The 13,527-nt window shown below is 46.4% G+C and overlaps 1 protein-coding gene across 2 annotated transcripts; it reads left to right on the top strand.

The window, feature by feature from the left end:
- Positions 1-12,936, top strand: LOC140421649 (uncharacterized). 2 transcript variants are annotated; one of them, XM_072506442.1, is made up of 2 exons: positions 1-104; positions 11,388-12,936. In XM_072506442.1, the coding sequence occupies exon 2, from the start codon at positions 11,504-11,506 to the stop codon at positions 12,791-12,793; it is 1,290 nt and encodes a 429-aa protein (XP_072362543.1). In that variant the 5' UTR covers positions 1-104; positions 11,388-11,503; the 3' UTR covers positions 12,794-12,936. The 2 variants fall into 2 exon arrangements, with proteins under 2 accessions (XP_072362543.1, XP_072362544.1); XM_072506443.1 differs by lacking the exon at positions 1-104 and adding an exon at positions 113-446.
- Positions 12,937-13,527: the final 591 nt, after the last annotated feature.

The raw sequence follows: 13,527 nt of genomic DNA, 5'->3' as shown, positions 1-13,527 counted from the left end.
GCTGAGCCCCGGCCTCCCCCGTGAATTGGAGCATGCGCAGTGCCGATGGTAGCTCAGGATTCAGGCGGTCGGGTCGAAATTGTTCCCTGGTCAGATCCCGCTCGGTGAGTTATGTGGGATGGATAGAGCCGGTTGAGGGGTCGGGAGGCTTCATAAACAATCCGTGTAGGCCCTCAGCCCCGAATACGAAGCTCGAATACGGCAGTTGAACCGGCGAACGCTGCTCGGGCTTCTCCCCGAGACAGGCCCAAGTGGACGAAGTACGCGGCGGAGCGCATGCGTAGTGAGCGAGAGCGACGGCTTTGTTCCGCCTCCCATTCACCCTGATTGGTTGGAGGACCAGCCGCTCTCGGTCAGTCCTCCGGACCCGTCCTCTGAACTGGAGCAAACCCTTCAGAATCATCCTGCAGATAGAAGTCTTGCAACACCAGGTTAAAGTGCAACAGGTTTGTTTCAAATCACTAGCTTTCGGAGCACTGCTCCTTCCTCAGGTGAATGAAGATGTAGGTTCTAGAAATATATATGTGGACAAAGATCCAAGACCAGGCTTTGAATGCGAGCATTTGCAACTAATTAAGTCTTTCCAGAGACAGGGGTGCGAGCATTTGCAACTAATTAAGTCTTTCCAGAGACAGGGGTGCGAGCATTTGCAGGTAATTAAGCCTTTAGAGATCCAGAGACAGGGGCATATCCTAGTTTGCGGACTATTAGAACAAATGTACATTTCTATAAAACCTTGTACTGCCACTGGACCTTCTGAAGTCTTTGAAAGCCAGTGGAGTACTTTTGAAACATATTCACTGTTGTGATGTAAGAAGCTGTAAGTACGCATGTGTAATCGCATTTAGTTTTAAAACTGTTATTTTCAAAGTGTATTCACTGTGATTAGTAACAAGGACAAGGAAGCCCTTTTATACCTTGAACATGTGCCTCCTGTAGCCATTTCACCTTCTGTACCTTTTCTATATTAACTATGTATTGATTTCAGAGCAAAAAACAATAATTACATTAATGATTATTCTGTAGTGAACATTGATTATCATTAGTGAATTGGTGTATTAGGTAATTATGTTGTAAAAACTAGATCTTTATTTTAAAAAATAACACTTTCAATCAAAATGTTTCCAGAAACTGCAGGGCTTTCAGAATTTGTTTGAAAAAATAAATTACTTTGTAATTTTGAGAAGTTACTAGACATTGTGGGCTGGGCAGTGGTGTAATGGTATTATTTATTGGGCTAGTAATCCAGAGACCCAGATTAATGCTCTGGGGATCTGGGATCAAATCTGGCCATGACAGATATTCACATTGAATAAAAGTCTCAAATTAAAAGTCTAATGATGAGATTGTGGATTGTTGTAAAAACCCGTCTGGTTCACTCATGTCCTTTGGGAATCTGCTCTCCTTATGTGGCCTGGCCTACATGTGACTCCAGATCCACAGCAATGTTGTGATTGATTTGTAAGTGCCCTCTGGAATAGCCTCACAAGACACACAGTTCAAGGGCAATTGGAATGAGCAGTAAATGCTGGCCCAGCCAGTGACCCCCACCTCCCGTGAATGAATAATTTTTAAGAAGGCTCAGTGAGGTACAGTGAAAAGTATTGTTTTTTTTAATATAAATTTTGAGTACCCGATTATGATGGGGCAATTTAACATGGCCAATCCGCTAAACCTGCACAACTTTGCGTTGTGGGGGTGAAACTCACGCAGACACGGGGAGAATGTGCAAACTCCACATGGAGTTTGGAGACAGTGACCCAGGGACGGGATTCCAACACGGGTCCTCAGCGCCGTCGTCTCAGTGCTAACCACTGCACCACATGCCATTCTGAAAAGTATTGTTCTGCGAGCAGTCCAGACAGATTGTTCCATACATGAAAAAATCTAGGACATAGGATAAATAAACAATGAAAATACATAGAGACAGACACCGGGTGAAGCATACCGAGTTTAGTACTACTCAGTGTTACCAGTGTATCTGGTATTAACCAAATGTATTCATTAAAATTTACTGTATTAATTAGCTGTATGTCTGTCCAGATGATTAAATAAGTAGTGATCATTAATTGAGTTATAATTAATGAAACAATTTTTTTTTAAATTCAATGGACGTGGGCGTCGCAGGCTGTGCCAGCATTTATTACCCATCCCTCATTGCCCTTGAGGGCTGGTTAGAGTCAACCACATTGCTTATGGGTCTGGAGTCACATGTCGGCCAGACTGGGTAAGGACGGCAGATTTCCCTCCCTAAAGGACATCAGTGAACCAGCTGGTTTCATAGACTTTTAATTCCAGATATTATATTGAGTTTAAATTCCATCACCTGCGGTAGTAGGATTCGAACCCAGTTTACACAGTCAGTTCACTCAACTTGCTCACTCGGCTGTGTGTTGTGTGGGTCTTGGTGCTTTTCCAGTCACACTGATGTTTGAAATCTTTTCTCACTCAGAACAGAGAAACATTTCTCCTTCCACATTCAAAGGATGATATTCAGATCCTGGTGAATCAACTGATTTCTGTCTGATCTTAATGCAATATTTAGTCTGAATTTCCCGAATACAAATCTTCTATTGTCCCGGAAAAAGAGTTTACAAAACTACGTCACTGAGGACCCGGATTCGAATACCAGCCCTGGGTCACTGTCTGTGTGGAGTTTGCACATTAGATCATAGAATTTACAGTGCAGAAGTAGGCCATTTGGCCCATCGAGTCTGCACCGGCTCTTGGAAAGAGCACCCTACCTAAGGTCAACATCTCCACCCTATCCCCATAACCCAGTAATCCCACCCAACACTACGGGCAATTTTGGACACTAAGGGCAACTTATCATGGCCAATCCACCTAACCTGCACATCTTTGGACTGTGGGAGGAAACTGGAGCACCCGGAGGAAACCCACGCACACACGGGGAGGATGTGCAGACTCCGCACAGACAGTGACCCAAGCCGGAATCGAACCTGGGACCCTGGAGCTGTGAAGCAATTGTGCTATCCACAATGCTACCATGCTGCCCGTGTTTGCGTGGGTTTCGCCCCCACAACCAAAAGATGTGAGGGGTAGGTGGATTGGCCACGCTAAATTGCCCCTTAATTGGGAAAAATGAATTGAGTACTCTAAATTTATTTTTAAAAAAGAAATGTGATTATGATGCCCCCAGAAGTTGGGACGTGGAGGTAGTGGTCGCAATGGACGCAGAGAAGGCTGTTGATCGGGTGGAATGGGAATATCTGTGGGAGGTACTGGGGCGGTTTGGATTTGGGCGGGACTTTATTGACCAGGTCAGGCTGTTGTATCAGGCTCCTGTTGCGAGCGTACGAATGAATAGATCAACATCGAACTATTTCCGGCTGCATCGGGGGACGAGACAGGGATGCCCCCTCTCCCCGCTGCTGTTCGGGTTAGCCATAGAGCCGCTGGCAATTGGGCTGAGAGCCTCCAGAGGCTGGCCGGGTTGGAGTGGAACACAGAATCTCGCTTTACGCAGACAACCTGCTCCTGTATGTTCCGGCCCCCTAGAAGGAATGGAAGAAATTATGAGGATTCTGGGGGAATTTGTCCGGTTTTCGGCATATAAACTAAATATGGGGAAAAGTGAGATGTTTGCAGTCCAGGCAAGGGGAAGGAGAGGCGATTGGGGGAGCTGTCGTTCAGGATGGTAAGGGGATGCTTTCAATATTAATTTAAAGAGCAACTTGTAAACTTACTGTCAGTGAGTTCTCCCAGTGAGCCATAGAAGGCACAGCCAGAGTGAGACAGAACCAAGAGTGAGTTTGGGAATTTGAATCTCGGTGGGAATTCGAAGCTGGTTGGGGAGGAGGTGCTTTTCATCCCTGGTAAGTAGCTGGTAAGTAGTGTTTCTGTTTTCTTTTTCTTTTCATTGGCATATATATATATTTTTTTCTTTGTTGTTTAATTATTTATTTATTTTTTTGGAATTTGTAATTGTTGAAGTTAACAGAAGGTTGAAGACATGGCAGGAGATCTCAGACCCGTGTCATGCTCCTGGTGTGCTATGTGGGAGCTCAGGGACACGTCCACTGTCCCAGGCTCCTTCATGTGCAAGAAGTGTGTCCAGTTGCAGCTCCTGTTAGACCGCTTGACGGCTCTGGAGCTGCGGATGGACTCACTTTGGAGCATCCGCGATGCTGAGGACGTCGTGGATAGCACGTTTAGCGAGTTGGTCACACCACAGGTGAAAGGTACTGAGAGATAGAAAATGGGTGACCAAAAGACAGAGCAAGAGTAGGAAGGCAGTGCAGGTGTCCTCTGCGGTCATCTCCCTGCAAAACAGATATACCGCTTTGGATACTGTTGAGGGAGATGACTCACCAGGGGAAGGCAGCAGCAGCCAGGTTCATGGCACCGTGGCTGGCTCTGCTGCGCAGCTGGGCAGGAAGAAGAATGGCAGGGCTATAGTGATAGGGGACTCAATTGTAAGGGGAATAGACAGGCGGTTCTGCGGACACAATCGAGACTCCAGGATGGTGTGTTGCCTCCCTGGTTCAAGGGTCAAGGATATCTCGGAGCGGCTGCGGGACATTCTGGGGGGGGGGGGGGGCGGTGAACAGCCAGCTGTCGTGGTGCACGTAGGCTCCAACAGTATAGGTAAAACAACGGGACAAAGTCCTACAAGCTGAATTCAGGGAGTTCGGAGTTAAACTAAAAAGTAGGACCTCAAAGGTAATAATCTTAGGATTGCTACCAGTGCCACAAGCTAGTCAGAGTAGGAATGTCAGGATAGATAGGATGAATGCGTGGCTCGAGAGATGGTGCAAGAGGGAGGGATTCAAATTCCTGGGGCATTGGAACCGGTTCTGGGGGAGGTGGGACCAGTACAAACCGGATGGTCTGCACCTGGGCAGGACTGGAACCGATATCCTGGGGGGGGGGGGGGGGTTGCCAGAGCTGTTGAGGAGAGATTAAACTAATGTGTCGGGAATGGGAACCGATGCAGGAAGTTGGAAGGTAGTAAAGGCAGGGGCTGTTTAGCTCAGGGCTAAATCGCTGGCTTTGAAAGCAGACCAAGTCAGACCAGCAGCACTGTTCAATTCCCGTAACAGCCTCCCCGAACAGGCACCGGAATGTGGTGACTAGGGGCTTTTCACAGTAACTTCATTGAAGCCTACTTGTGACAATAAGCGATTTTCATTTCATTCATTTCATTTTCAAACAGGGACAGAAACAAAAGGCAGTAAGGGGACAGTAAGGGGGAAAGTGTAAGGCAGAGAAGCCACAGTCAAAAATCAAAAAGTGCGACAGTACAAGGTACAGTGACTGAGGGGAACACAGTGAGTAGGACCAGGAATACTAAAAGGAATAAAACGGGAAGTGAAAACATTAATGGCAAGCGACGCGGCAGGTTGTTACATGAAGATATGGGTTCAACGACAAGGAAAATTAGGAGAAAGGTTAAGAGGAAATATAACTGAGGAGAGATTACTGATCGAGGTGTTAAGATTCAGAACAGAGGTAAAAAAGCCAACATAAGTGTACTTTACCTGAATGCTCGTAGTTTTTGGAATAAGGTAAATGAGTTGATGGCACAAATCATCGTGAATGACTATGATTTAGTGACCATTAATGAAACATGGTTAAAGGATGGTCACGACTGGGAGTTAAATATCCAAGGGTATCAAACTATTTGGAAAGACAGAGTGGATGGTAAGGGAGGTGGTGTAGCTCTGTTATTTAAGGATGACATAGGTGCTATGGAGGATAAGGTTGAATCCATTTGGGTGGAAATCAGGAATAGTAAGGCGAAAAAGTAACTGATAGGAGTAGTCTATAGGCCACCAAATAGTAACATTATGGTGGGGCAGGCACTAAACAAAGAAATAACCAATGCATGTAGAAATGGTATAGCAGTTATCATGGGGGATTTTAATCTACATGTCGATTGGTTTAACTAGGTCGGTCAAGGCAGCCTTGAGGGGGAGTTTATAGAATGTATCTGCGATAGTTTCCCAGAACAGTATGTAATGGAACCTACGAGGGAACAAGCGGTCCTAGATCTGGTCCCGTGTAATGAGACAGGATTGATTAATGATCTCATAGTTAGGGATCCTCTCGGAAGGAGCAATCACAATATGGTGGAATTTAAAATACAGATGGAGGGTGAGAAGGTAAAATCAAGCACGAGTGTTTTGTGCTTAAACAAAGGAGATTACAATGGGATGACAGAAGAACTAGCTAAGGTTGACTGGGAGCAAAGACTTTATGGTGAAACAGTTGAGGAACAATGGAGAACCTCCCAAGCTATTTTTCACAGTGCTCAGCAAAGGTTTTACCAACAAAAAGGAAGGACGGTAGAAAGAGGGAAAATCGACCGTGGATATCTAAGGAAATAAGGGAGAGTATCAAATTGAAGGAAAAAGCATACAAAGTAGCAAAGATCAGTGGGAGACTAGAGGACTGGGAAATCTTTAGGGGGCAACAGAAAGCTACTAAAAAAAGCTATAAAGAAGAGTAAGATGGATTATGAGAGTAAACTTGCTCAATATAAAAACAGATAGTAAAGGTTTCTACAAATATATAAAACAAAAAAGAGTGGCAAAGGTAAATATTGGTCCTTTAGAGGATGAGAAGGGAGATTTAATAATGGGAGATGTGGAAATGGCTGAGGAACTGAACAGGTTTTTTGGGTTGGTCTTCACAGTGGAAGACACAAATAACATGCCAGTGACTGGTGGAAATGAGGCTATGACAGGTGAGGACCTTGAGAGGATTGTTATCACCAAGGAGGTAGTGATGGGAAAGCTAATGGGGCTAAAGGTAGACAAGTCTCCTGGCCCTGATGGAATGCACCCCAGAGTGCTAAAATAGATGGCTTGGGAAATTGCAAATGCACTAGTGATAATTTACCAAAATTCACTAGACTCTGGGGTGGTTCCGGCAGATGGAAATTAGCAAACGTGACACCACTGTTTAAAAAAAGAGGTAAGCAGAAAGCGGGTAATTATAGGCCAGTGAGCTTAACTTCGGTAGTAGGGAAGATGCTGGAATCTATCATCAAGGAAGAAATAGCAAGACATCTGGTTGGAAATTGTCCCATTGGGCAGATGCAGCATGGGTTCATAAAGGGCAGGTCGTGCCTAACTAATTTAGTGGAATTTTTTGAGGACATTAACAGTGCGGTAGATAACGGGGAGCCAATGGATGTGGTATATCTGGATTTCCAGAAAGCCTTTGACAAGGTGCCACACAAAAGGTTGCTGCATAAGATAAAGATGCATGGCATTAAGGGGAAAGTAGTAGCATGGATAGAGGATTGGTTAATTAATAGAAATAAAGAGTGGGGATTAATGGGTGTTTCTCTGGTTGGCAATCAGTAGCTAGTGGTGTCCTTCAGGGATCAGTGTGGGGCCACAACTGTTCACAATTTACATAGATGATTTGGAGTTGGGGACCAAGGGCAATGTGTCCAAGTTTGCAGACGGCACATAAGATAAGTGGTGAAGCAAAAAGTGCAGAGGATACTGGAAGTCTGCAGAGTGATTTGGATAGGCTAAGTGAATGGGCTAGGGTCTGGCAGATGGAATACAATGTTGACAAATGTGAGGTTATCCATTTTGGTAGGAATAACAGCAAAAGGGATTATTATTTAAATAAAATATTAAAACATGCTGCTGTGCAGAGAGACCTGGGTGTGCTAGTGCATGAGTCGCAACAAGTTGGTTTACAGGTGCAACAGGTGATTAAGAAGTCAAATGGAATTTTGTCCTTCATTGCTAGAGGGTTGGAGTTTAAGACTAGGGAGGTTTTGCTGCAATTGTATAAGGTGTTAGTGAGGCCACACCTGGAGTATTGTGTTCAGTTTTGGTCTCCTTACTTGAGAAAGGATGTACTGGCACTGGAGGGTGTGCAGAGGAGATTCACTAGGTTAATCCCAGAGCTGAAGGGGTTGGATTACGAGGAGAGGTTGAGTAGACTGGGACTGTACTCGTTGGAATTTCGAAGGATGAGGGGGGATCTTATAGAAACATATAAAATTATGAAAGGACTAGATAGGATAGATGCGGGCAGGTTGTTTCCACTGGCGGGTGAAAGCAGAACCAGGGGGCATAGCCTCAAAATAAGTGGAAGTAGATTTAGGACTGAGTTTAGGAGGAACTTCTTCACCCAAAGGGTTGTGAATCTATGGAATTCCTTGCCCAGTGAAGCAGTAGAGGCTCCTTCACTAAATGTTTTTAAGATAAAGATAGATAGTTTTTTGAAGAATAGAGGGATTAAGGGTTGTGGTGTTCGGGCCGGAAAGTGGAGCTGAGTCCACAAAAGATCAGCCATGATCTCATTGAATGGTGAAGCAGGCTCAAGGGGCCAGATGGCCTACTCCTGCTCCTAGTTCTTGTGTTCTTATTAATATCTAGGCATCGAGGTGGCACGGGAATGGATTGGATTTGTTTATTGTAACATGTACCGAGGTACAGTGAAAAGCATTTTTCTGCGAGCAGCTCAACAGATCATTAAGTACATGAGAAGAAAAGGGAATAAAAGAAAATACGTAATAGCGCAGCACAACATATACAATGTAACTACATAAGCACTGGCATCGGATGAAGCATACAGGGTGTAGTGTTAATGAAGTCAGTCCATAAGAGGGTCATTTAGGAGTCTGGTGACAGTGGAGAAGAAACTGTTTTTGAGTCTGTTCGTGCGTGTTCTCAGACTTCTGTATCTCCTGCCCGATGGAAGAAGTTGGAAGAGTGAGTAAGCCGGGTGGGAGGGATCTTTGATTATACTGCCTGCTTTCCGCAGGCAGCGGGAGGTGTAGATGGAGTCAATGGATGGGAGGCAGGTTCGTATGATGGACTGGGTGGTGTTCACGACTCTCTGAAGTTTCTTGCGGTCCTGGGCCGAGCAGTTGCCATACCAGGCTGTGATGCAGCCCGATAGGATGCTTTCTATGGTGCATCTGTAAAAGTTGGTAAGAGTCAATGTGGACATGCCGAATTTCCTTAGTTTCCTGAGGATGTATAGGCGCTGTTGTGCTTTCTTGGTGGTAGCGTTGACGTGGGTGGACCAGGACAGATTTTTGGAGATGTGCACCCCTAGGAATTTGAAATTGCTAACCATCTCCACCTCAGCCCGTTGATGCTGACAGGGGTGTGTACAGTACTTTGCTTCCTGAAGTCAATTACCAGCTCTTTAGTTTTGCTGGCATTGAGAGAGATTGTTGTCGCTACACCACTCCACTAGGTTCTCTATCTCCCTCCTGGATTCGGACTCATCGTTATTCGAGATCCGGCCCACTATGGTCGTATCGTCAGCAAACTTGTAGATGGAGTTGGAACCAGGTTTTGCCACGCAGTTGTGTGTGTACAGGGAGTAGAGTATGGGGCTAAGTACGCACCCTTGCAGGGCGCCGGTGTTGAGGACTATTGTGGAGGAGAGTGAAAAAGTCAACTGTTTAGCAGTACGGGGAAGAGGCAAGTTTGTAGATGTTCTACAGTATTACAGACTGGCTCGTTGGATCTCATTCTGTCCCATCTTTCGTTCAGCTAACAGTAAAATGACTAAAACACTGCAACATACAGGCATTGGGGACAACGGCGAGTTTGCGGCTCAGATTAGTTAAAGTCTCCATATTGTAAAATGGATCTCGAAGGACTGGAGAAGATGCAGGAAAAGATATTTGAATTATGCCTGAACTGGCAGGTTATACCTGGCAAGAGGGATTGGACAGGGTGTAAACCTTTTCTCAGGAAAAGGGAATGAAGGATGACCTGATCCTGTAAGATTATGAAAAGGTTTGATATGATAGACAAGTGGAAAATGTTTCCACTGGATGAGAATAAATATGAGTTAGTCATTAATTAATCTAATGTGCAGTTCAGATGGAGATCACTCACACACTTCACATGTGCAAAGGGATTTCCTCAGTTTTCCCACTTGTTAACACTCCAACTTTAAAAGCCCCAAACCATTTGATCCAATGTCAGCACATTGTTATTGGCGAGGGGCAGTTTAACTATTCGGTCCAGGGGGACACAAATCACTGTTCACCTGAACCTGCTCAGACTCCAACACGTTAACATCTCACTGTTCGTGTTTGGTCTGTTGTCAATCACACCCAGGACAGACCTGTGGTGGAGGGCCTGTCTATGTAGGTGCCCTATTAATTTATCTAATACATTTGATGCCTTGGCACAATGGTACCAATCAGAATCGGTTCGCAAAGAATAATTTCTATCAGCAATGTCGATTTCAATGGCGGAGTTATTACCCATCATGCATTGCAGCTGGGAATGTGTTCAATCCACATTACAGAAGCTCCTCGCACATGCGCAGAGTCCAGCTATGACTGGAGCATGCGCCAATCGGGCTGTGACTCGTGCATGCGCAGTTCAGGTTGTTGCTGACGGTGCAGGAGCGGGGAAGAAGCAATCAAGCGACTTTCAGGAATGGAGCCGGTGGGTGGCCGGGGAGCGATAGAAGCTGCGGAGTGAGCCGGGAGGCTTCATAAATACCCCGTGGAGGCTTCAACTCCCGAGGAAAATGTTAACGGTCCCGTCTTAAACAGCATCAAACAGAGTGAGAGCTGAGCGGTGACAGGCCCGGGTTACCGGCCGCCATCTTTACAGAGGACAAGGAGCCGCAGGGCGCATGCGCTGCGAGTCTGGACCGGATGCCAACTCTCCCGGATTGACTGACTGGAGTCTCCAGCATTTCATTTTATTCATTTGTGGGAGTCACTGGCTGGGCCAACATTTATTGCCCATCCCTAATTTCCCTCAAACCGAGTGGCTTGCTCGGCCATCTCGGAGGGCATTTAAAGAGTCAACCACATTGCTGTGGTTTGGAATTGTGTCGGCCAGACCAGGTAAGGATGGCAGATTTTCTTTTCTGTTCATTCACGGGATGTGTGTGTCGCTGGCTGGGCCAGCATTCACTGCCCATCACTAATTGCCCTTGAACTGAGTGCATCTCAGAGAGCATTTTAAGATGGATTGACCATGATAAATTGCCCTTAGTGACCAAATAAGGTTAGGAGGGGTTATTGGGTTACGGGGAGAGGGTGGAGGTGAGGGCTTAAGTGGGTCAGTGCAGACTCGATGGGCCGAATGGCCTCCTTCTGCACTGTATGTTCTATGTGCCACCAGAAGCATTGTTTCATTATCAATATTACTATTTATGAAGCTCAAGATCGAATTTGCTTCACCAACTACTCTCTAAATATGTCTTGGAGATATACAAAATCCCTCTTCACCGCTTCCTCTTTCCTCCCAAAGAGGTCAGTTGGATTTTTATGACAATCCAGCAGTTTTCATGGTCACATTATCCTACTGCCGGCCCCACAAATTACCAGATTCATTCAGCTCAATTTCACAACCTGCCTTTGTGTTTTTGGTGTTTTCTCTCACTCTCTATTTTCTGTTTTAAATCAGTTTCACAGGGTGTTCGAAGAGGAGGCTTCAAAGTCCGGATACTCAAACCAAGCATCACGTCAGGATCTGACAGAGTCCTCAATTTATCATATCCTGAATATCATCGTACTTTGAACATGGAAGGAAAAAGCATCGTTCACAGCGGGGAGAAACCGTACACGTGTTGTGTGTGTGGACGAGGTTTCAGTCAATCATCAGGCCTCACAAGCCACAAATGCAGTCACTCTGTGGAGAAACCGTGGAAATGTGGGGACTGTGGGAAAGGATTCACTTACCCATCCAATCTGGAAACTCATCGACGCAGTCACACTGGGGAGAGACCATTCACCTGCTCCAAGTGTGGGAAGGGATTCACTGAGTCATCTAATCTGTCCACACACCAGCGAGTTCACACTGGGGAGAGACCATTCACCTGCTCAGAATGTGGGGTGGCATTTACTATTTCAGCCAACCTGCTGAGACACCAGCGAGTTCACACGGGGATGAGGCCATTCACCTGCTCAGAATGTGGGAAGGGATTCAGTGATTCATCCACTCTGCAGAAGCACCAGCGAATTCACACTGGGGAGAGGCCATTTACCTGCTCAGAATGTGGGAAGGGATTTACTATTTCAACCCACCTCTTGTGTCACCAGCGAGTTCACACTGGGCAGAGGCCGTTTCAATGTCCAGACTGCGGGAAAGGCTATAAAAGCTCTGGGGAACTGATAAGCCATCAACGTGTTCACACTGACGAGAGACCCTTCAGGTGCTCTCGCTGCGGGACTGGGTTCAGTCGATCATCTAACCTCACTGTACATCAGCGAATTCACACCGGGGAGAGGCCATTCGCCTGTTCCTGGTGTGGGAAGGGATTCACTCAGCTATCCGCCCTGCAGCAGCACCAGCGAGTTCACACTGGGGAGAGACCGTTCACCTGCTCAGACTGTGGGAAGGGATTCAGTGATTCATCCACTCTGCAGAAGCACCAGCGAATTCACACTGGGGAGAGGCCATTTACCTGCTCAGAATGTGGGAAGGGATTTACTATTTCAACCCACCTCTTGCGTCACCAGCGAGTTCACACTGGGGAGAGGCCGTTTCAATGTCCAGACTGCGGGAAAGGCTATAAAAGCTCTGGGGAACTGATGAGCCATCAACGTGTTCACACTGACGAGAGACCCTTCAGGTGCTCTCGCTGCAGGACTGGGTTCCGTCGATCAGCTAACCTCACTGTACATCAGCGAATTCACACTGGGGAGAGGCCATTCGCCTGTTCCTGGTGTGGGAAGGGATTCACTCAGCTATCCACCCTGCAGAGGCACCAGCGAGTTCACACTGGGGAGAGACCATTCACCTGCTCCAAGTGTGGGAAGGGATTCACCACTTCATACCACCTGCTGAGACACCAACGAGGCCACAAGTAACCATAGTGATTGGATTTTGCTGTTCCTCACAATCAGGGCTGAACCGTGTTCATTTGGGTCTCTTTCTGCTGATAACAAACTCCAGCCCATTTACAGGGGCTAATATTCTGTGTAACAGTCAAATAAATTAAACTTGTGTTAAATACGCAGTGTGCTGAAACTTTTTAATATCTCTGACACAAGTTAGTTCCTTTTGAAGTACTCTCGCTCTCCCCTGTCTCTTCCATACTCACCTCCAACAAGAAGGCAGCACGGTCGCATTGTGGATAGCACAATTGCTTCACAGCTCCAGGGTCCCAGGTTCGATTCCGGCTTGGGTCACTGTCTGTGCGGAGTCTGCACATCCTCCCCATGTGTGCGTGGGTTTCCTCCGGGTGCTCCGGTTTCCTCCCACAGTCCAAAGATGTGCAGGTTAGGTGGATTGGCCATGCTAAATTGCCCTTAGTGTCCAAAATTGCCCTTAGTGTTGGGTGGGGTTACTGGGTTATGGGGATATGGTGAAGGTGTTGACCTTGGGTAGGGTGCTCTTTCCAAGAGCCGGTGCAGACTCGATGGGCCGAATGGCCTCCTGCACTGTAAATTCTATGATAAGAAGTGTGAGGAGCTTGTGGAGCTTCTTTGTGACTGAGATTGAGTAAATCCGATCAGCGGCCTCTGCTGCTTCCCTCCCTTCCACGAGCCCACGGACCAAATTGTCTCTAAATGTCATCCTTTCCCAAGCCCTGAACCCACAT

This window comes from Scyliorhinus torazame, chromosome 5 (genome assembly GCF_047496885.1).
Source record: "Scyliorhinus torazame isolate Kashiwa2021f chromosome 5, sScyTor2.1, whole genome shotgun sequence".
NCBI classification, from domain to species: domain Eukaryota; kingdom Metazoa; phylum Chordata; class Chondrichthyes; order Carcharhiniformes; family Scyliorhinidae; genus Scyliorhinus; species Scyliorhinus torazame.
Note: the sequence above shows the minus strand (reverse complement) of the source record. Positions and strands in the feature narration are given on the sequence as shown.

What these genes read in the sequence shown, in the direction of transcription:
- LOC140421649 (XM_072506442.1), top strand. Translation starts at nt 11,504, where the DNA reads ATGGAAGGAAAAAGCATCGTTCACAGCGGGGAGAAACCGTACACGTGT.